Below are 24,979 nucleotides of genomic sequence, written 5' to 3'. Positions count from 1 at the left end.
ACAGTCTGGTAGACCAGTGACAGCATTGGAAACTCTGACGAGAGGAAATAGAACTCCACTTCAGAGTGGCAGTGAATGAACTAACATATTACTGTAATGCGGTTTGACTGAATATCCTGTCCGGCAGTAGTCCACACACTGTGAGCCTTCAACACTGTGGGTAGAGAGCAAGCTGAAGACACTGTAGCCATTTAGCCAAAAGAGAATGGACATGAGCTTCCTAAATTTATTCAATCCAACCGGAGACCTAAGGTCAGGTCAAGGTGAATAATAGACAGCAAGAAAAATAGAGTAGAATACTGAACGTCTTTAATTAAGGCTTTTAACATTATACATAGAGGGTTTTTGATAGAGATCTTTAATTGAGAAGGGATCAAGTTCCCTTCCTTGTCATTAAATATCAGCATTCCCCTGGGTTTTATTTGTTGGGAATCATCTTCAATTTCATATCTTGGCCCTTTTCTCATACCGTGCTTCCAGGAATGAAACTTTCACCTTGGTTTTTGATATAGCTCCATCCTCCAGTCCCTTTAATCATTCAATGATGTCTTTAAAAATGTCAAAAAGTGCCAGTTGAAAACGGGTAAAAATTGTCAGTCGAAAACGGGTAAAAATTGTATTAGTGTATCAGTATTGACTGCTCTCTTCTTTTTCCAGATACAAATGGTACAGTACCCCTCTTTCCTATAATTGCACTGTATTGTCATCAAGAATATACAGTAACTGAATATACAGTACCAGTGAAAAGTTTGGACACACCTACTCATTCAAGGGTTTTTCTTAATTTTTTACTATTTTCTACATTGTAGAATAATATTGAAGACGTCAAAACTATGAAATAACACATATGGAATTATGTAGTAACCAAAAAAGTGTTAAACAAAATACATTTTAGATTCTTCAAAGTAGCCAGGTCATCTGATGCAGCACTCCATCACTCTCCTTCTTGGTAAAATAGCCCTCACACAGCCTGGAGGTGTGTTGGATCATTGTCCTGTTGAAAAACTAATGATAGTCCCACTGATCGCAAACTAAATGGGATGGCGTATAGCTGCAGAATGCTGTGGTGGTAACCATGCTGGTTAAGTGTGTCTTGAATTCTAAATAAATCACTGACAGTGTTACCAGCAAAGCACCCCCACACCTCCTCCATGCTTCACGGTGGGAAACAGACATGCGGAGATCATCCGTTCACCTACTCTGCGTCTCACAAAGACACGGCGGTTGGAACCAAAAATCTCAAAGCAAGTCTCTTCTTCTTATTGGTGTCCTTTAGTAGTGGTGTCTTTGTAGCAATTTGACCATGACAGCCTGATTCACACGGTCTCCTCTGAACAGTTGATGTTGAGATGTGTCTGTTACTTGAACTCTGAAGTATTTATTTGGGTTGCAATTTCTAAGACTGGTAACTTATTCTCTGCAGCAGAGGTAACTCTGGGTCTTCCTTTCCTGTGGCGGTCCTCATGAGAGCCAGTTTCATCATATCGCTTGATGTTTTTTGCAACTGCACTTGAATAAACTTTAAAAGTTCTTGAAAGACCTTCATGTCTTAAAGTAATGATGGACTGTCATTTGTCTTACTTATTTGAGCTGTTCTTGCCATAATATGGACTTGGTCTTTTACCAAATAGGGCTTTCTTCTGTATACCACCCCTACCTTGTTAGTTTGTGGAATTGCATTCCATCTTAACTTTTAATAAGGCACACCTGTTAATTGAAATGCATTCCAGGTGACTACCTCCATGAAGCTGGTTGAGAGAATGCCAAGAGTTTGCAAAGCTGTCATCAAGGCAAAGGGTGGCTACTTTGAAGAATCTCAAATATAAAATATATTGTGATTTGTTTAACACTTTTGTGGTTACTACATGATTCCATATGTGTTAATTCATAGTTTTGATGTCTTCACTATTATTCTACAATGTAGAAAATAGTACAAATAAAGGAAAATCCTGGAATGAGTAGGTGTGTCAACTTTTGACTGGTACTGTACATCATTTGGTATGCATAGCTATTGATAAAGTGCGAACAGTATTTAGTTAAGAGGGCTTTATATTTTCACCAGTCCAGTCATGGCTTTAATCCGTCTTTGGAGAAAATGCTGTAAATATAAAAAATAAAAAAAGATAAATTCCTTGCTGATTGGATTGTTCAGTTTTGTTCCCTTTTACATCCATGACACACAACAGCCAATCTGTTTGTTCCTTTGAGTCACAAGCAAGACAAATAAACGGAGCATATACAAAGAGACTCTCCACTTAAATCTCTCTCAGCTGCTTGGTTGATTGTAGTTCTCAGCCTCCTCGGCAGGGGCATTGTAGTTTCTGAGGCATACTTCCTTCTTCTCAATCTCTTCAAACTCCGTCACAGAGATGTCCTGGGGGATCTTCTCCTCTGAGTTGCTGCGTCCAGACAGCTTGTCTGGGTGCTCCATGTCATTGAAGCGTTCGGCCACACACTGTGCAGTCAGCCTGGCCTCGGGGTCGTGGTCCCAGCACTCGTCTATCGTGCCACACACCACCTGAATGCCCTGAGGGAGAAGCAGCGGAGCACAGAGACTTACAGTCAGTAGTGGTACACAGATACTCGAGTCGGAAGAGAGAGAGGTTGGCCCTAATAAAAAATAGCTTTTGTAAAAGATAAATAAAATGCGTAAGGAAATGATGCAATAATCCATCTGAGAATGTGTGCATTATGCATAATGAAAGTAGGCCTTGTTGCTTACTGGGTGGTTGATCCAGCTGCTGGGGATCTCTGGTCGTCCCCTGTCTCTGAGTACGCTGTCCTTCATACTCTCCACACACGGGTGCTCCCTCACCTTACCGAATGGGGGCTCGTAGTCCTTTACCACTGTACACAAACACACACAGAGCCGAACATTTAAAACAGGAGCCAAAGAGATACAGAAGTCAAAAGATACGTTATAGGTTTATACAGTAGGTTCATAAACACACACACAGAGCCACAGAACATGGTACTGGTTTGTGAATATTCAAATGTAGCCCTGGCCTCACTAAATGATTTTCCATGAAAGTGGACAATTAAGTATCATATCATATTCTCAAACATGAACAGAGAGATACAGAGGTCAAAATATACATATGTTTTAGGTTTATAGGATCAGGGGCCAGGGAAACGCTGTCTGAGAGAAACGGTCAATATTATTGCATTAGATCTCAGTGAGAATGTGCTTGAAACAACTCACCAACTCAGCGTTGGCTCAGTGTCAGCTATCTTATAACGCGGCATCCAAGATGCTCGTCAAACCCCATGCACAAACAAAGTTTACTCAAGGCAGAATTTCAAAGAGTTGGCTTGGGATGATGCAGTCTGGAAACTTTAGTCAACGGTTTGCAGAGAACTATTTATCTTTACATTGATCTGATCTGTCCGTTTGGGTTGAGCAACAAATCAAACTCAAGTTCACTTTGAAGAGTGGAGTTCTCGTATAAAAACATTTGTTTCAGGAAGGCCAAATTTGGTACCTAAAGTAGTCTGACAAATTCTTTGTAAGAACCAAGCGCTAAATGAAACTAAAAGTCATTTTCCAGATTTCCGACGCAAAATAAATGGTATGCCAGTAAGTAAATTATCCTCAATAGCTCCATATTGCAAAAACATTATTGGAAAATAACATTAAACAGACATGAGATAGAGCCAACTGAAAACAACAGGGTTATTTGGGGGCAATGGCACTGTGGCATTCAGAAATACATCCACAATGAATAGCTGTACTGTACTGAGACGACTGTTTCACTTTTGCATTCGTTTAGTACTGCCATCGTGAATAGAAGGAAGACATGGAAATAGTATATGGATCATAATGAAAACCTTTACCATCTCACAACACAATCAATCAAAACAATGATGAGTTGGTTGACCTGTTACGTAAGCGGAGTAAAAAGGCCCAGCAGTCAGAAATGTGATTTTCCTGTGTTATATGTATATTTTATGTATAACCAAGGTGAATTTGTGTAAGAGCTGCTTGAAACTTCTGCCTGTTGTGATGGGATGGAGTTTTGGCCTGCCTGAGGACATCACCAGGTGGTAAATTAGTTAATAGACCAATAAGAAAGAGTTCCAAATTTCTCTGCCAATAACAGCTAATGATCAGTTTTCCCCACCTCAGTCAGATGACTCCCAGACGGTCCTAGCTAAATTCTTGCTTGAGAAATTGCTCTTTGCTAAGAAGCAATTTTTGTTTATTTTTGACCATTTTAATTGAAGTAAGGTATTTAATGGGGCGGCAGGCCTAGTGGTTAGAGTGTTGGACTAGTAACCAAAAGGTTGGAAGATCAAATCCCTGAGCTGATAAGTTAAAAATCTGTCGTTCTGCCCCCGAACAAGTCAGTTAACCCACTGTTCCTAATCTGTCATTGAAAATAAGAGTTTGTTCTTAACTGACTTCCCTAGTTAAATAAAGGTAAAATTTAAATTATTACCCAGAAATGATTTGATATTGAGATAAAAAATGGCTGCATTGGAACTTTAAAGCTGATCAGTTATTTCCCTGTACGATACTGTAATACTGTTCAACTGAATTCTGGCTGACAGATGAGAAACGCACAGTCCCTGCCCAGAAGAGAGGCCTCACAGGAAGTCCAGATGAACACAGACAGGAATCGGATGCTAGGTCACGGCTTGAGCCAACAGCTGACTCTACAGGCAAGAGCTTCCTGTTTTTGACAAGAAGATTTCCCTCGTTTCAGTGTTTTAGCAAAAGTACACCCACCCGCCCACCCATCTGTCATTATTCAAGCGAGTAAAGGAATAGAGGTTCTTTCTTTTTTTGTCCCGTGTAGCTCAGTTGGTAGAGCATGGTGCTTGCAATGCCACGGTAGTGGGTTTGATTCCCACGGGGGAAAATGTATGTAATCACTACTGTAAGTCGCTCAGGATAAGAGCATCTGCTAAAATGTAAACAGTTTCAGGGTTGTGTAATGGGAGCCTATAAAAATAAAAAGTTTGTCTTATTTCGAAAACATATGCCATATGAACATTAGGCATATTTTGGGAGCTATTTTGGGAGCTATTGTTTTCGAATGAGACGATAAACAATTTAGTATTTTTTTTATAGGCTCCCATGCTAAGTCCACACTTAAGGTCATTGTGTGGTCTCCACACAAGCAGTGTTTTCTAAAAAGGAAGGAATGGTCAATATTGGTTTAAGAGAGAACATTTTTTCAAGTCAACCAACCTAACATTAAACTCTGCAATGGATGAGACGACAACAAAACAAAAGAATGTAGATAGTGGTTTGAGAAAAAAAGTTTTAACACTGACTGGGTATATTTCTGAGAACTGCTCATGCAAAACAAGTGAGTTACAGTTGAAGTCGGAAGTTTACATACACCTCAGCCAAATACTTTTAAATTCAGCAATCCACAATTCCAGATATTTAATCGTAGTAAAAATTCCCTGTCTTAGGTCAGTTAGGATCATCACTTTATTTGAAGAATGTGAAATGCCAGAATAATATTAGAGAGAATGATTTATTTCAGCTTTTGTTTAATTCATCACATTCCCAGTGGGTCAGAAGTTTACATACAGTGAGTGGGGCAAAAAAGTATTTAGTCAGCCACCAATTGTGCAAGTTCTCCAACTTAAAAAGATGAGAGAGGCCTGTCATTTTCACCATAGGTACACTTCAACTATGACAGATAAAATGACAAAAAAAATGCAGAAAATCACATTGTAGGATTTTTTATGAATTTATTTGCAAATTATGGTGGAAAATAAGTATTTGGTCAATAACAAAAGTTTATCTCAATACTTTGTTATATACCCTTTGTTGGCAATGACAGAGGTCAAACGTTTTCTGTAAGTCTTCACAAGGTTTTCACACACTGTTGCTGGTATTTTGGCCCATTTCTCCATGCAGATCTCCTCTAGAGCAGTGATGTTTTGGGGCTGTTGCTGGGCAACACGGACTTTCAACTCCCTCCAAAGATTTTCTATGGGGTTGAGATCTTGAGACTGGCTAGGCCACTCCAGGACCTTGAAATGCTTCTTACGAAGCCACTCCTTCGTTGCCCGGGCGGTGTGTTTGGGATCATTGTCATGCTGAAAGACCCAGCCACGTTTCATCTTCAATGCCCTTGCTGATGGAAGGAGGTTTTCACTCAAAATCTCACGATACATGGCCCCATTCGTCCTGGCCCCTTTGCAGAAAAACAGCCCCAAAGCATGATGTTTCCACCCCCATGCTTCACAGTAGGTATGATGTTCTTTGGATGCAACTCAACATTCTTTGTCCTCCAAACACGACGAGTTGAGTTTTTACCAAAAAGTTATATTTAGGTTTCATCTGACCATATGACATTCTCCCATTCTTCTTCTGGATCATCCAAATGCTCTCTAGCAAACTTCAGACGGGCCTGGACATGTACTGCCTTAAGCAGGGGGACACGTCTGGCACTGCAGGATTTGAGTCCCTGGCGGCGTAGTGTGTTACTGATGGTAGGCTTTGTTTTTTGGTCCCAGCTCTCTGCAGGTCATTCACTAGGTCCCCCTGTGTGGTTCTGGGATTTTTGCTCACTGTTCTTGTGATCATTTTGACCCCACGGGGTGAGATCTTGCGTGGAGCCCCAGATCGAGGGAGATTATCAGTGGTCTTGTATGTCTTCCATTTCCTAATAATTGCTCCCACAGTTGATTTCTTCAAACCAAACTTCAACTGTAAATGAGGATGACCTGTTCAGTTGAGGTCAGTTAATAATGTTATAAAGTATTTTTAAAGTACATATCACTTTCCTATTGACTCACATATCTGTATTAGAACTGTTAATGAAGAAATCACCTTTTATGATAACTGACAAATTGACACAACGAGATACATCATACATCAGAGTGGTCAGATGACGCAGATGCTAAGCTACAGGACTGTTTTGCTAACACAGACTGGAATATGTTTCATGATTTTCATCCAATATCATTGAGGAGTATACCACATCAGTCACTGGCTTCATCAATAAGTGCATCGATGGCGTTGTCCCCATATTGACCGTACATACATGTTCCAACCAGAAGCCAAGGATTACAGGCAACATCTGCACTGAGATAAAAGGTAGAGTTGCCGCTTTCAATGAGGCGGACACTAATCCGGAAGCTTATAAGACATTCCGCTATGCCCTCCAACGAACCATCAAACAGGCAAAGTGTCAATACAGGACTAAAATTGTATCCTACTACAGATGTGGGAGGCTTGCAAACTATTATGGATTACAAGCTGCCCAGTGATTCAAGCCTACCAGACAAGCTAAATGACTTATATGTGTGCTTCAAGGCAAGTAACACTGAAGCATGCATGAGAGCACCAGCTGTTCCGGATGACTGTGTGATCACACTCTCCGTAGCCGATGTGAGTAAGACCTTTAACCTCTTTGATCTCTAGGGGCGCTATTTCATTTTTGGATAAAAAACGTTCCCGTTTTAAGCCCGATATTTTGTCACGAAAAGATGCTCGACTATGCATATTCTTGACAGTTTTTGAAAGAAAACACTCTGAAGTTTCAGAATCTGCAAAGATATTGTCTGTAAGTGCCCCAGAACTCATTCTACAGGCGAAACCAAGATGATGCGTCAACCAGGAAATGAGCAGATTTCTGAAGCTCTGTTTTCCATTGTCTCCTTATATGGCTGTGATTGCGCAAGGAATGAGCCTACACTTTCTGTCGTTCCCCCAAGGCGTTAGCAGCATTGTGACGTATTTGTAGGCATATCATTGGAAGATTGACCATAAGAGACTACATTTTCCAAGTGTCCGCCTGGTGTCCCTGCGTCGAAATTGGAGCGTAAAGCCAGGTGCAATTATTTTTCCATTTGAGAGCAAGGAGAAACCAGGCTTCCAGGAAGGATATATCATTGAAGAGATATGTGGAAAAACACCTTGAGGATTGATTCTAAACCACGTTTGCCATGTTTCAGTCGATATTATGGAGTTAATTTGGAAAAAAGTTCGCGTTTTGAGGGCTGAATTTTTTTTTTTTTTTTTTTTTTTTTTTTAGCCAAATGTGATGTACAAAACGGAGCTATTTCTAATACACAAAGAATCTTTTTGGAAAAACTGAGCATCTGCTATCTAACTGAGAGTCTCCTCATTGAAAACATCAGAAGTTCTTCAAAGGTAAGTTATTTTATTTGAAGGCTTTACTTGTTTTTGTGATAGTTGCCTGCTAAATGCTAACGCTAATGCTAACGCTAAATGCTACGCTAGCTAGCTACTGTTACACAAATGATTGTTTTCCTATGGTTGAAAAGCATATTTTGAAAATCTGAGATGACAGTGTTGTTAACAAAAGGCTAAGCTTGAGAGATAGCATATTTATTTCATTTCATTTGCGATTTTCATGAATAGTTAACGTTGCGTTATGGTAATGAGCTTAGGTCTATAAATAGAATCCCGGATCCGGGTTTGGTCGTCGCAACAGGTTAAACAGGTCAACCTTCAAAAGGCCGGATTACCAGGATGTGTACTCAGAGCATGTGTTAACCAACTAGCAAGTATCTTCACTGATATTTTCAACCTGTTCCTGATTGAGACTGTAACACCTACATGTTTCGAGCAGACCACCATAGTCCCTGTGCCCAAGAATGCTAAAGTAACCTAAATGACTACCGACCTGTAGCACTCACGTCTGTAGCCGTGAAGTGCTTTGAAAGGCTGGTCATGGTTCACATCAACACCATCAATGCCAGAAACCCTAGACCCACTCCAATTCGCATACCGCCCCAACAGATCCCCAGATGATGCAATCTCTATTGCACTCTACACTGCCCTTTCCCGCCTGGACAAAATGAACACCTATGTGAGAATGCTGTTCATTGACTACAGCTCAGCGTTTAACACTATAGTGCCCTCAAAGCTCATCACTAAGCTAAGGACCCTGGGACTAAACACCTACCTCTGCAACTTGATCCTGGACCTCCTGACGGGCCGCCCCCAGGTGGTAAGGGTAGTCAACAACACATCTGCCACGCTGATCCTCAACACAGGGACCCTCAGGGGTGTGTGCTGATTCCCCTCCAGTACTCCCTGTTCACCCACGACTGTGTGGCCAAGCACGACTCCAACACCATCATTAAGTTAGCCGACGACACAACAGGGCCTGGTCACCGACAACAATGAGACAGCCTATAGGGAGGAGGTCAGAGACCTGGCAGTGTGGTGGCAGAACAACAACCTCTCCCTCAACGTGATCAAGATAAAGGAGCTGATCGTGGGCTACAGGAAAGGAGGGCCAAGCACACCCCTACTCACATCGACAGGGCTGTTGTGGAGTGGGTCGAGAGCTTCAAGTTTCTTGGTGTCCACATCAACAACAAACTATCAAGATCGAAACACATCAAGACAGTCATGAAGAGCGCACAACAACGCCTATTCCCCATCAGGAGAAAAGATTTGGCATGGGTCCTCAGATCCTCAAAGTTATTCTGCTACACCATCGAGAGCATCACCGCCTGATATGGCAACTACTCAGCATTTGACTGCAAGGTGCTACAGAGGGTAGTGCTTACGGCCCAGTACATCACTAGGGCCAGCTTCCTGCCATCCTGGGCCTCTATACCAGGCGGTGTCAGAGGAAGGCCCTAAAAATTGTCAGACTCCAGCTACCCGAGTCATAGAATGTTCTCTCTACTCCCGGCAAGCGGTACCGGAGCCTAGGTCCAAAATGCTCCTTAACCTATTTTACCCCCAAGCCATAAGAATGGTGAACAGTTCATCTGTACCCCGCACATTGATTCGGTACCGGTACCCCCTGTATACAGCCTCGTTATTTTAATTTTATTGTGTTACTTTGTTTTTGTTTAGTTTATTTAGTCAATCTTTTCTAAGCGTGTATATTTCTTGAAAGTGCAATGTTGGTGAAGGGCTTGTAAGTAAGCATTTCACTGTAAGGTTGTATTCGGGGGCATTTGACAACTTCAGTTTGATTTGTTTTGAGCAAGTGAATCAAGAAAATGTTTCAACATTCCCACTCTGTAGTTCACCATCGACTTCCTCTTGCTGGTTTGTAATGTTGATACAGTACATTTTTGGCAGCTCAGACATGGGTTTCCATAGGTGTAGACTACATTGCCAGCCTCTCTCTCTCCCTCGTGCTATTAACCATTAGGTCTCAGTCTGGTTTCCTGGTTCAAAGCCTGACCTGTTTAAGTTACTGTGCTACCCCAGTCTTGTGTTTGTTACAATGACTCATTCTAGAGATTCCTGTTCAAACTGTACCCTGTGGTTGAGAAAGCATGCCACCACCTGAGTATATCTGAAGTCAAATCAGCTTTATTAGTCGTGTACACATATTTTGCAGATGTTATCACGGGTATAGCGAAATAAATGCTTATGTTCCTAGCTCCAACAGTACAGTAACACCTAACAATACGATAAGATAAATAAATGCTTATGTTCCTAGCTCCAACAGTACAGTAACACCTAACAATACAATTTGACCAATGTAAACCCACAGACATACAGTACCCCTCATGCACATAGGAATGTGGTATTACCTGAATTCATCATACAGTACTTTGTAATGGTAATTTTCTAGTACACTATCGGCAGTATAGTAGATACTAGGATTTCAGTCAACTTAAATAATTCAAGAAAACAGATTCTCATAGAGCTAACAAAAGTTTGCTTCTGATCCGAGCCAAAAAAGTAACATGAATCTGTTTGAGATGCTGTAATCTCGACAAGTCACAGCTTGACAATCACACCTGACACTCTTTCCCTGCCTCTTGGAGAACGATAAACTATTCTACTTCTCTCCTCTGATGGTTTTGATTAAGCTGAGAGTTTGTGGCTCTGACCTTGTTTTATCTTCCTCACAGGTTGTTAAAGCCCTGGGTGACAGGCAGGCAGTCAGCCAGATAGGCAGCAAACCAGCCAGGAAGCCAGACACAGACAGCCAGGAAGTCATACCCGTATGAAAAAAACACATGAATTTCATGTAAAGTGTTCCAAAAACACATGTTTCCATGTGATCACGTGAAAAGAAAATGTCACCTTTATTTAACTAGGCAAGTCAGTTAAGAACAAATTCTTATTTACAATGATGGCCTACACCGGCTAAACCCAGACGACGCTGGGCCAATTGTGCACCGCCCTCTGGGACTCCCAATCACGGCCGGATGTGATATAGCCTGGATTCAAACCAGGTACTATAGTGGCCCTGAGATGCAATGCCTTAGACCGCCTCTCGGGAGCCCAACAAATGAATGTCGTAACATGTAAATCAACATGTGATAACATGAAACTACACGTGAAAACTTGTGATCACATGTGAAGTGTTACAAAACACGTTTTCACATGATTTCAAGTGAAATTTCATGTGAAATCATGTGATTTTCCACATGTGAAACCATTTTCTGTAAGGGTACAGACAGACAGAAAAGACAGACAGAGAGCTTGCCAGACAGCTTGCCAGACAGAATGCCAGACAGCTAGCCAGACAGACAGGCAAACAGACAGACAAGACAGACAGCACGGGGCCCATTCAGGCTTGAGGTGAGGCCATGACATCTGGATAGCAGCTGCCCTCCTCCACTCTACTCTAACCCTGTCTTCTCCCTCAGGGGAGTGAAGGAATTTCTCCTACAGTGGGATGGTCAACACCACTGTTCTCCCATTCCTCCCTAAACCAGTGAACGCCCTCCTCTCTTTCCCGCTCCTAATTCCAGCCGTGCAAATTATATGGGAGACATTTCGGGAAAAGAGACGGCCCGGGACGATGTATTTATTACTTTCTCCCATATTTGATTATTTTTTACTTGTCCTTACTTTTACTTTGAGGATAAAGAATGCATAGTGATGGCTGCTGCTGCTTTCTCTGAGGTTGCGACTGGCCCTGTTGACAGACAGGCGCCTTCGTACCGCGTGACAGATCCCAGATCATACAAAAGGCCCCGAAACTGTGACAAAGTGGCTGACTGACTGACTGCCTGTGTTATGTGGCGGTCTGCCAGGCAAGGCAGCGAGACAACGGGAGCTTCTGACATCTGTCTGCTGAGGCACTGAGGCAGGTGGCGGCTGAGACAGACAAGCCATGGCGGCTTCACCTACCCACTCATTATAATGATGCACTGAGATGTGTCAGTCTGACTGTGTTTGGGGAAGAGGGAAGTGTTTGTGTTTTCTAAGTTGAGAGGAGTTTTATGCCATCTGCTGTGCGTGCGTGTGTGTGTGTGTGTGTGTGTGTGTGTGTGTGTGTGTGTGTGTGTGTGTGTGTGTGTGTGTTCTCAGGTGAACAGAGATTTATGCCGTCAATATTGACTCACCGAGCTGGGATGATAGCATGGGAAGTTTTTATTGAAAGGATGACAAGTGGTAAAAATACATGTACTGTATGTAGCTGTGTGAGTGCCAGTTTCGCAGACATAGATAGTAGCATTTGTTGAGTTAGTCATTCTAACTCTGCAAACATTTTACCCCCAAGGGAATATCCAAACAAACTGTCAGTGCAGCACAGTAACGTTATTACACAAAATAAGGCAGCTTCTTGCTGTATCAAGGTGGGAGACGAGCTACATTCCAACAGTGACTTAACCTTTCAACATGGGAAAGTCTCCTTGGGCTTTCCTAACGCACTACACCTTTCACCCCTTCACTTTAATCAGAACAGATGCCAATCTATGGGAAGACGAGTGCTATTGGTGGGCGAGATCAGACTAAGCCAAAACACATGGATTATCCCAATTGCTTCTCTCCCCACCGGTTCTATTCCCATCCAGGGGTAGGAAGGGGCCGGGCTTCCCCTCTCCCGTAAATCTATGCTATCCTGTCCTCTGACCACTGTCTGTCTACAGTGCCAGCTGGAATAGTCATGGATGGTGGATGTACGTAATGTCATGACATGGGGAGATTCAGACGGACAGACGGACAGACGGGACAGACCGGACAGACCGGACAGACAGACAGACAGACAGACAGAGACAGAAGAGGGAGGAAGACAGGGAGACAGAGAGAGAAAGAAAGCAAGAAAAAGAAAGAGAGAGGAAATTGACTATTTTCATTTCAGAGGTGTACCCAATGGGCACACATACAGTATTCTTTCACCCCATGCCATTGGAAGGAAAGGGTATAACAGGCTGAGAGGGTATAACAGGCTGATCATTTGGCCATGTTTTCCTCTGTGACAGCGCTAAAGGGGCCCCTAGGTACCAAAGGGAAAACAGGAAATGGCTGCGCTGGAAGCAGGCGAGCACCAACACTAACATTCAATCAACATTCTGACACAATGGACGAACAGGATCACCCACAAGACAAAATGGACCACAGAGACAGAGGGAAGTGAACAACAAATTCCTCTATGTTATATCAAATATGTCCCTGTGGCTTGCCATAAGATGCCCATTGGATAATCACCCATTTGTATTATTTGCCCATATCCTGGCCTTGTTGTTCAGAGAGATGACAAACAGGAAGAATGGTACATTAGTGAATAGAAGGCTCTTATCTTTGAGAACTAACAGAGAATGAATTGTTTTTTGACACGTTTTGGTTTCTCTGAAATGTTTCCCACACCACAGTAAGTAATGGTGATGTGAGACAGTGGCTGTGTGAAAGTGCACACTTCGGGAGAAGGGTGGAAAAACAGGACACACCCACTCTCTTTACTTCCTTTGAGTGAAGGGCATCATGGGAAAAGGTGACCAATGTGCATAATCGGTGGCCATGACACTATAAACACCTTAAAGCAGTACTACCCACCCCTCTTAAGGTAAAAACTTGAGGGATGGGACTGGAGAAATCTAACCACTCCCAAATTCATTGAAAGAGCTATGGATGCAAGGACTGACCATCCATGATATCAAAATTATGGTTGTAACCATTGTTTTAGGCTATATAGAGTTTGTTTACATTGACTTTGTTTACAAGCATTGGAGTAAAACAAACTTAATGGAACTTTACAGAAAATTACACCTCATCACTTACACAAGGTCACTCCTTCAAATCGAAATATTGCCTGTCAATTGGTTACTGTCTAATGCAGCTCGGTCACGTGATTGGTCAGACATCATGTGGTGTTACTTTACCTCCAATGGCATTGCACCTGGAGGTGATCTCCCACAGTACCAGGGCCATGGAGTAGACGTCTGTCTGCTTGAACGACTCGATGTTCTCCAGGTTGATCCTGGACTCCAGCACCTCAGGGGCCATGTACCTGGCAGTGCCCACCTGTAGAGGGAGACTATTCTGTTGTATTCTGTTCTGTTCTACTCCATTCTAATGCTGTTGATAGTAGAATATGCATGATTGCTTCCAGTACCATGAAACAGTACAATTCAATTGCAGTTTTAACTGACAACGTGGGTTGTTTGTCTAATCACTGTAATAAAACAAAAGGCCCAGCAGCACTTGCTCTATGGATATCATTAATATGTTGTCCAGAAGAGGAACCAGTAAGAGAAAATGAGCCAGACACTAATGTGTCTGAAATGGCACCTTATTCCCAAAATAGTGCACTACTTTTCACCAGAGCCCTATAAGCCTTGGTCAAATAAAAGAGCTCCTTTTTCCTATATAGTGCCCTAATCATAGAGAATATGGTACCATTTTGGATGCAGCCTAAGTAGAAAGGAGACAGGAGAGAAGAATATATACCTGTCCACTGTTGGCCAGCTCGTCCACAGACAGCGAGTTGTCCAGACGCAGACCCAGGCCGAAGTCACACAGGACGCAGGTGAGGTCCCCTTTCACCAGGATGTTGGAGCTCTTGATGTCCCGGTGGACGATTGGCACCTTGTAGCGTCCGCACAACGTGTGGTCACTGTGCAGGTGGGCCACGCCCCTCGCCAGCGACCCGCCCAGCACCCACAGGTCGTCCCAGCTGATGACGTGGCGCGTCAGGTACTCCTGGAGGTTGCCCCGGGGGTGGTAGGCCGTGATCAGCCAATACTGTTTCTCCACCTTACGTTCCTCCGCTGTCAGGAAGTGCAGGACGTTCTCGTGGCGCAGGTCAGCGTCCGAGAAGATGTCCTTCTCGTTCTTCCACGAGGCATACTCTTCATCGGCGAAAATCTTGACGGCGACGGTCTCGAAGGGCTCACCGGCTCCCGTGGCGCCCTGCTTCAGCTTGGCCTTGTAGACCTCGGCGAAGCGGCCCTTGCCCACCTGGGCGTCCAGCTCAATGGGGAGGAGCTCCGTGTTGTGGTTGAGGTTGTTGGCGTGCGTGGAGCTGCTGTCCGAGCCGTCGTCATCCATCATGATGGCGCGGGCGTCGCTGAAGTCGAGAGGCGTCTTCTTACGCTTGGCACCGGCGTGGCGCTGGTGGTAGATGCGGTACCAATAGAAGGATGTGATGACCAGCATGGCCAGAACCAGCAGAGGAACCAGGCTGACCAGGATCACCGACACCACCTGGGGGTCAAGAGAGTCTGGGGTGGAGAGGAAAGACAAGAGAGAAAGAGAGAGAGAGACAAGGCAGATGTTATAGATTAGTTATACAATACATACTCAGTAAAAATACTGTAGAATATACCTATTCTGTAACATAGAGTAGGCCTGCCCCCCAGTTAGGTATATTCTACAATACTTATACACCGCTACAATATTAGAACTCCTCAGTGCTCATACTATACTCTAAAAGTTTAGCATATTTTGGCAATAGCCTTTTCACTCTATGACCGGCCACAAGGGTCAAAGAAGTCTGTTTGTTTATTGACCTTAAGTGCCCACTGCATAGAAAACAATGACCACAAAGGACAATGTTTTATTTAACTAGGCAAGTCAGTTAAGAACAAATTATTATTTACAATGACGGCCTACCCCGGCCAAACCCGGACGACGCTGGGACAATTTTTGCCAATCACAGTAGGATGTGATACAGCCTGGATTCGAACCAGGGACTGCAGTCACGCCTCTTGCACTGGGATGCAGTGCCTTAGCCCACTGCGCCACTCGGGAGCCCTCAATACATGATGAGTGCAGTAGCCTACACTTGGACATTTGACATTTCAGTTGTGCTTGAACGTCATACACACTATACATCACACTCCAATTCCCTTCAGCGCTAGGAAATCAATAGGAAGTAGCCAAGTAGCTTTATTGTCTCAGAGCATCTTGCTACGCTCAACGTAGCCTGCTCCTTCCCAGCAAAGCAGAGGACCCTAACACTTCCATGAGGAATGTCAATAAGCATCTGTAAGCTACAAAGCCGAAGTTAGCTTGTTGGTCTGTTAAACACACAAATAGGCTGAACCATGCCCCAGTCAACCACATATTGTGTTCCCTTTATAGACCTAGTCTATGTCTGATTCTTATGCTCTTAAGGAGTGATGTCTGTGTCTGCTAGACAGAGTAATCTGGTGAATGTTTATGCATATGCTATGTTTACAATCCTATTTCTGGGGCTGGCTGAAGTCTCGTAAAAACATAATAAAACACAACATGTCAGATCAGTTAGGATTTGAAGGGTTGTAAATGAGTCATTAACACGTTGTCTGAACAGGCAGACTACTGTTGTATCAGTGCTGATGTGACTGCTGGTGTTCTATAATTACTGACAGAGATACTGTATTAGGAACATGTTTGGCAGCTAAGGATTGTGTGTGTTCCTGCGTACGTGCATGCATTTGTGTGTGCGTGTGTGTTTGTGTGTCTATGAACGTGTGTGTGCATACAGTACAGCAAGTGCCCGTCAAGCCCTCATTCGCTTGCTCCTTTTTTTCAGCCAGGAAACCACATGTCTGAAATGTTCAACGTGGCCTCAAGTGGAGTTTGTTTTGGTTTTCGCAGAGTGAGAGAGAGAAGCGATCTGTCACGTCAAACCTGTCCCTGTGCCATCTCTCAGTGAATACGGGCCCACAGAGGAACGTTTCCTGGTCACTACTCCCGCTTGGGGCCAGGTTCGGGAACATTGATCGTATTAACACGGCGCACGCGCTGTTTTTCACCTGTTATTTCCGTGTGTTACACTACGTACATAATGCTTCAAGTGGGCAGTTGTCATATGTTATGTGGTGAGCATGAAGTTAGACCGTGTGCAGCAGAGCTATCCATCCTCCACGGTGAGGGGAAATGTTTTTCCATGACGTCGTTGATGGCCATGTGCAGATGCTTTCAATTTTGGGCTCTGGAAAGCCAAATGTACCTCTGTGTTGTTACTGCTTGGATGCTGTAGTCAAAATACATTTGATTCCATGGCCAAGATTAGAACGAGAGACTACGGCCAAAATGCCTCCACGATGCAAAACCTGTTTGCAATCTTGTATTTGGAGGGTGTACAACAGTACACACATGTTAACATTTAATACGTGACACCTTACATGACAACCTAATAAGGAATTGCATAAACGTTCATTACTTTTGAGTTACGTCAAAGGTGTTTGTAAACTATATCATCAATTGTAATGCCTAGCCTACATTACACAATCTTAGCCATGACATAACAGGTGACATAGCACCACATAGGGACTCACAGAAGGTGAAGAAGTCATGGTCAATGCACTCGTATGACCAATCATAATGCCCACAAAAGGCTATCTTCAGCATGACATAACAGGTGACATAGCACTACATATGAGGTGACAGAGCACTACATAGGGACTTACAGGGAGTGAAGAACACGTGGTTGTTGCACTCGTCCTCGGAGCAAGAGCAGATGAAGAACTGGGAGCCCATGCCATTCCTCTCCCTCATCTCACACTTGCTGTTGTTATAGTCCTCCAGCACCAGACCATGCAGCTTATGGGCTGGGTTGTGGCATATCGTGTCTATGGTGACGTTGTCGTCTTTCTTCCTCCTGGAAACAAGACAACAGGAGCCATTAGTTCCACTACAATGAAGTTATGAATTAAGTTATTGACAGTAATAAAAGGGAAAATAACTTGACGAATTAACAAATTGCAGTCTAAGGATTATGGTAATGATTTGATACAGAGGTAATCCTGAAGGTGCACAAATGAACCTACAAATGGGCTACTCAGGTCTCTTGCTGGGTGGTGTGTAGATTATGTAGTGAAACCCATTTTAAGAGGTGTTGGTCACATACGCATATTTAGCAGATGCTATTGCTGGTGTAGCGAATTGCTTGGGGTTCTAGCTACCAACATTTTTTCAATGAGAAACAGGAGGCCAAATCTAGTTCTCTACTTTTTTAACATTCACATTTCGCAACTATATTTGGGTTAGTGGGTGAGGCACTTTTGGGTTTGGCTACTTAGTTAAACCTTGTTGACAGCAAATTTAGTTTTTAAATGACAAATCACCGAGCAAGATTATGAATTTCCGCTCTGTCACTCACTAACACGGTCGTATTGTGTCACTGAACCCACTACTACTGCTCTCCTAAGGTCAAGTTTAAAGGTCATTCCAGCTCTCAACGAGAGATGATGAGGGGTGCTGTAGTCACTCACCAGATGCTGACACACACATCCTCTGGATGGGGGCAGATGGATGTGATGCTACAGTCAGCCATACAGCTCCCTGTGCCCGTGCAGCTGGTAGACTCCACGTCACAGAACTTACACAGACGCTTCAGCTTCAGCATGTTCATTGACGAGGGCCCTGGGGTGGAGACACAAAGAGATAGGGGGGAAAGACATGTTAGATTGATAGTTTACAAAAAGGGATATGGTTATTTGAGGCAGTCACTAGTTGGTTCATTTAGGTCACTCATGTGTCATCTCATCCAATACGTTCACTCTTTACTGCAGCACTTTGCTTCATGCTAGCAGCATACCACCCAACATCGCACTGCTGGATTGCCTCTGATGCTAAGCAGGGTTGGTCCTGGTTGTTCCCTGAATGGGAGACCAGATGCTGCTGGAAGTGGTGTTGAAGGGCCAGTAGGATATACTCTTTCCTTGGGTCTAAAAAAATATCCCAATTCCCCAGGGCAGTGATTGGGGACATTGTCCTGTGTAGGGTGCTGTCTTTTGGATGGAACATTAAACGGGTGCCCTGACTTTCTGTGGTCACTAAAGAGCCCATGGCAATTATCGTAAGAATAGGAGTGTTAACCCCGGAGTCCTGGGAAAATGACCAATCTGGCCCTCATACCATCATGGCCACCTAATCATCCCCAGCTTCCAATTGGCTCATTCATTCCCCCTCCTCTCCCCTGTAACTATTCCCCAGGTCATTGCTGTAAATGAGAATGTGTTTTCAGTCAACTTACCTGGTAAAATAAGGGTTCAAAATAAGAAAACATTTCACTATTACAAATGAGCACAGTTCAATCTCTGAGGGTCTAAAACACAAGACTTTGACCGGGATTTAATTTGATCGTGGTAAATGTTGCAGATGTTGACTCAATTACCTTTAAAATGTCAAGCGCACTATATAGCACCGTTTTGGATTGAACCCCGACCTTTGATTGTTGATATATGGGACTGAACTGTACTAACCTAACGAAGATGATAACTTTGCTCGACTTGGGAAACTGACATTTCCCTCCAATTACACAGACAAACAAAAAGGCTACAAACACCAGAAAGGTGAACTTTCCCATCTGATATATTAATATGGACATTTCCTACACTGGAAAAATATGGTCTGTTGAACATCCGCGAGTACAGTGAAACCTTAACCTCATATCTCAGTCCAGACTACGTGAAGGAATGTATCATTACTGAGAGACTTGGCAATTTCACTTTGAAAATAATATGTGAAATAGACAAAACGAATGTTCCTTTCGGTACTATGTAGCTAAGTGTAGTTATTCCAAGAGACAGTTGTTTAAATAAGTGGTACATTATTTAAAAAACATTCATTCTCCAATCCATTCATTTCAATTTAACATGTACATTCATTTTTCAACCATATGTAAACTATTTTCCCAGGGCCTAAATTCTGCTGTGAACAATCAGTACATTCCGCGGTGCCATCCGTCTACCATGGTCGTGTTCAGACTTAACTTCACACGGGGAGTCCGTGGTGGGATGTGTCCCTGTTTGTGTATGATAGTCATCTCTACTAAGACAACCGCCAGACAAGACAATAAAAACAAACAAAGGGAACATTGAACATCAGTAGATCTGTCAGTCAATTTGCGAATTTGTGTCTTACCAATACACTTTGTGAATATCAAAGACTGGGACATAATGTTGGAGTGTGTATTTGTGAGAGAGAGAGAGAGAGAGAGAGAGAGTACCACCACATCACTTCCTTCTTTCTCATTTGCTCTCCTTCCAGACCTTTACCGGAGTGTCTTTAGCATGAATAAAAACAGAACCTGACCGAAATCAGACGCTCTTAATAGCTAAAACAGAGATGAGGTGAAATGAAGTAAAAAGAGATGAAGGAGGGAGATATCTCACAGACTGAATTGACGTCACTGCCACACAACCACACTAAATCTAAGTGTGACAGACTGCACACATAGGAAGAGAAAGTTCAACCTGTTACTTGCATCAGCAGTGTCCTCGTGACACAACCGATAGTGAAAGTGGGTTATTGGCCGTTAACTGGGCCTGTCTGCATGTGCAGCTCAAGGATTTCCTCTTGAAGAATTCCCGTCGCAGAGAGCCGAGTTCAGCCAAGCGAAATGGGGGGGGGGGGGGGGTGTATCCCAAATGGAACCCTATTTCATAAATAGTAGTTTACTATATAGAGAATAGGGCGCCATTTTAGATGCAGCCTGGGTCTCCAGGGTATTGGACCGGCTGGCGAGGGGGCGAACCTGATGAAGCCACTTTGTCAGGTCATGTGACCAGCCATGTCAAAACAATCACCCCTCTCTCTAACGTCGGCACAGGAGAGAGAGCAAATGAGGTTCTCTTCCCTCCAACTTACTCACAGTGCAGCAGTATACTCCTTGTTAGAGAATATCAAGGTTACTGATTTAGGAGAGAATATTGTACTTCTGCTCCAGGACATAAAGCCTACTGTGGCTGCCTGTTCACAATCTGCAGGTTAGAGTAGAGCTGTGGCTTGAAGCAACAGAAATACAACCTGCAAGTCTGAAAACCAGAGTAACTGGAACAGATCTAGTGAAGCCACGTGCACTGCAGGTGGCAGCATTCACACAGCAGTATAGACAGTGAAGTATCCATTGTGTCAGGATATTGCAGACGGATATTAGGCTATATTCTGTTATTCCTGTTTTTAGGGTGTACTGTACATGTCTGAGTTGATCCATTTGAAACAAACCAATAAAGACATTAAGATTAAGTACTGCAGAGGTGTACAATTTAGAATTTGGCCTGAGGTGAAGATTGTAGTCTTTTATTGAGTTATAACAGAATGGATAAGAATTATCTTGGGCTGAGAGCTGGTGGTAGAGAGAGAGAGAGGTTGTGGAGTGAAAAGTCATTATATCATTAGAAAAACTCCTCTCAAAATGTATGCCATTTAAGCCCAAGGAGACGGGCTATGGTGGGGATGAATGCTGTTAATTGTCACCCATGGCAAAATATAATTGCAGATGTGGGGGAGAGAGGATTATAAGAAACCAACGCTGCTTGGTGCCATTGGGACTGGGCTGGAGTTGGAGACAGGGGCAAATAGATGACAATTTATGATGTGTCTACCTTGCAAATGATAGACCAAATATAATACCCACTTCCAGTATCAACAATGTACATAAGAATGAAAAGTCCCATTGGAAGGACCACCATGCATGTTTTCTACTGCAACAGGTGGTGTAGCTAAACCTCCTCCCACTGTGTTAAGCAAGCACTTTAATACATAGGCCTACTTCCCCTTTGCAGAAACATCATGGCACACTCAAATTATTTTCTGATATGTTTTCCTCTTGGAAAACACTAAGTAGTTAGTCATTATGCTCATACAATCATTCCATCCCCACTTTATTAAAACATTTGGATTTGGGTATAAATGTACCACAGTTCCTGAGTTTCTGATATTGAACAACACTGACTGCGTAATTTGCATACATTAACTATTATGCATTCAAATTCGCATTACAAGCCAATCAATATATTTGCGAGTTTTAGCTCAAATGAGGTGAACATTTTGCCTTCCACCAAAATGTAGAGCTGGATTATGTTTGACCACCTGCTACAAAAAACTGAATGGCAATTAGAAGTTATACTTTGGGGAAACAGAAACACGTGTCAATGTTACTAGCGGTCAATAACCTCGTACATGTTTCAATAATGACTTCAAGCCAACGATAACACTATAGCCAACCACCAACATTCATAGGCTACTTGAAACAACGTTTTAACTCACCCATCTGTTCTAGCAGAACACTACCAAAGAGTATCGTTCCACACCAGAAAGCAGAAAACCGAAGTAGCTCCATTTAAAGACGGATTACAAACTACTCTTCTTTTCATTTACTAGCAGCTTGATTATAGTAAATATCCAGGCTTTAATTCGAGACGTTCTTCGGATTTATTTTTCCGTCTGCCTGTTGCTCTCATGCGTCTCAAGGAACCCGGGGTTAAAGTAAATAGTGCAGTCAGAATTTGCCGCATATGAGTCAGACAGTATGTATGCACTTTCATGAAACAGGAAATCTTCAGAAAGGGCAGGACTCTGTTTTCTTCTTCTTTAGGCTACTTCTGAACTGCTGGGCTTGTAGCTCACTGGTCTTGAAACATGTTATGAGCACAGAGTTTTTCAGAAGGCAAAACTTGAAATGACACGCTCCAAAATAGATGACAAGGATTTCGAAAGAAGTGAGGAGAAGTATACATCCAAACAAAACATATGAATTTAACACTTCTCTACTTACAATTATGCAACATTTTGAATCATTCTTTACATTTTTACACACTTCACTGTGCCAGTACCATAGCACACACATTACTGATCAGACAAAATACAGCATGTCCACAAACATGAGAACAAATGACATAACTTCTTTACTTGCTTCATTAGCACTTTTTCACACGGACCTCTGAAACAATTTGTAAAAGACTCCAGTCACCCAAGTCATAGACTGTTCACTCTGCTACCACATACCGGAGCGCCAAGTCACTTTACCCCTACCTACAAGTACAAATTACCTAGACTAACCTGTACCCCCACACATTGACTCGGTACCGGTAACCCCCATTGTTATGTCATTTTGTGTTCCTTTTTTACTTTTAACTTTAGTTTATTTAGTAAATATTTTCTTAACTCTATTTCTTGAACTGCATTTTTGATTAAGGGCTTGTAAAGTAAGCATTTCACACAAGGGTCTACACCTGTTGTATTCGGTGCATGTGACAAATACAATTTGATACATTGCGTATGTCTCTTCCTGAGGAAAGCAATCATTCATCAGAGGGGGGTTAGTAAAGGTGGTGAGCGCTCCTTGATGTTCCTAGGTTTTGGTTTGATGGGTGGTACTCACGGGTTAAGTCTACTGTAACATAAATGACTGGTCTATTGCTGGGCTGCCAGCATATGTTTTTGCTTGGCATACTCAAACCATGATGTCAGGCTTCAGAACCTGGGGCGCAACTTTCACTGGGGACGGGGGGGACATAACCCCACCACATTCTGAAATTGCATTTTTGTCTTCCCCCCAGTTTTATTAGTGCACTGTGATGCACTCGGGGCCCCACTTCCAAAATCCCGCGCCCCCCTGTACACGCGTGCCACGTCTATTTCTATGGGCAATAGCACTGTTCATGACACAAACCATTGACACCCCTCTTCTTGGTGGAGAGAATTTAGCAATTTTAAAGCTTATTTTCTTGCAATTCTACACATTTTGTCATTGGATGCAAAGAAAATTGTACAGTTTAAAGCTAATTTTCTTGCAATTATAATCATTTTGCCATGTCTAATGTGTATTCATGTGAGTGACGAAAAAATGACAACAATACTACCTATGTGATAAAAAAACGTAAGTAATAAAACTAGCTGACATGGGGTAGTTAATCTGGACATTTCTGACAAGTTAGAAATAGCTCTCTAATGTATGCAATGACAAGAGGAACTGATTATGCATTACCAAATTTCGAAATTGCACCTTGTGCATTCCAGTATTACAACTTTAAAAATTATGTATAAAGCTGGAGTGAGTTCCTTTAAAATACAAAAACTTTTCGCCAACAAAAAAAAAAAATAGCGTTAGTTTGTTTCATCCCCTCTTGACTGAAGTTCTGTCTGAAGTGAATGAACTAGCTAGATAGCTAGCTACCACAGCTGGTTCAGCTCTAGCCACACTATATATACAAAAGTATGTAGACACCCTTCAAATGGGTGGATTCGGCTAATTAAGCCACACCCATTGCTGACAGGTGTATAAAATCGGAGCACACAGCCATGTAATCTCCATAGACAAACATTGGCAGTAGAATGGCCTTACTGAAGAGCTCAATGACTTTCAACGTGGCACCGTCACGGACCCCTAGGGGCAGGACGGGGCGATCCAGCTATGTTGTGTGCAAGATTAGGTCTATTATATGAATTCAAATCAAATCTTATTAGTCACATGCGCAGAATACAACAGGCCTTACAGTGAAATGCTTATTTACAAGCCCCTAACCAGCAATGCAGCTAAAAAAACAAGAATAAGAAATAAAAGGAACAAGTAATTAAAGAGCAGCAGTAAAATAACAATAGCGAGACTATTTACAGGAGGTACCGGTACAATAAGGGCACAGGGCGAGACCCAGATGTAGACACAGGAGGCAGATGGTTCGAGCCTTTGATATTTATTATATTCCAAGGGGCAGGCAAGAGCATGGTCATGGGCAGGCAAAAGATCATACCAAGGTCAGAGTCCAGGAGGTACAGGGTGGCAGGCAGGCTCGAGGTCAGGGCAGGCATTATGGTCAGGCAGGCTGGTTCAGAGTCAAGGCAAGCAAGGGTCAAAACCGGGAGGAGTAGCAAAAACAGAGAAAAGGACAAAACAGGAGCAAGGAAATAACACGCTGGTTGACTTGACAAGACGAACTGGCAACACAGGAATAAGTACCCAGGGACTAATGAGGAAAACAGGTGACACCTGGAGGTGAGTGAAGACAATTACAAACACAGGTGAAACAGATAGGTACAGAGTCAATGTGCGGTGGCACCGGTTAGTTCGAGGTAATTGAGGTATAGTGCCTTGCAAAAGTATTCATCCCCCTTGGCATT

The 24,979-nt window shown here is 42.9% G+C and overlaps 1 protein-coding gene across 1 annotated transcript; it reads right to left on the bottom strand.

Moving 5' to 3' along the window:
* Window positions 1-292: 292 nt before the first annotated feature.
* LOC139373334 (TGF-beta receptor type-2-like) lies at window positions 293-22,496 on the bottom strand. The gene is made up of 7 exons (XM_071113736.1): window positions 22,130-22,496; window positions 18,349-18,499; window positions 17,545-17,735; window positions 14,597-15,369; window positions 14,029-14,170; window positions 2,723-2,847; window positions 293-2,527 (listed from the first exon to the last, which is right to left on the bottom strand). Exons 1-7 carry the CDS (start codon window positions 22,200-22,202, stop codon window positions 2,267-2,269), a joined length of 1,716 nt encoding a protein of 571 aa, XP_070969837.1. The 5' UTR covers window positions 22,203-22,496; the 3' UTR covers window positions 293-2,266.
* Between the last annotated feature and the right edge of the window lie 2,483 nt (window positions 22,497-24,979).

The sequence above is a fragment of the Oncorhynchus clarkii genome, chromosome 18, assembly GCF_045791955.1.
Source record: "Oncorhynchus clarkii lewisi isolate Uvic-CL-2024 chromosome 18, UVic_Ocla_1.0, whole genome shotgun sequence".
NCBI classification, from domain to species: domain Eukaryota; kingdom Metazoa; phylum Chordata; class Actinopteri; order Salmoniformes; family Salmonidae; genus Oncorhynchus; species Oncorhynchus clarkii.
The sequence above is the reverse complement of the archived record's forward strand: the minus strand, read 5'-3'. Positions and strand labels throughout refer to the sequence as shown.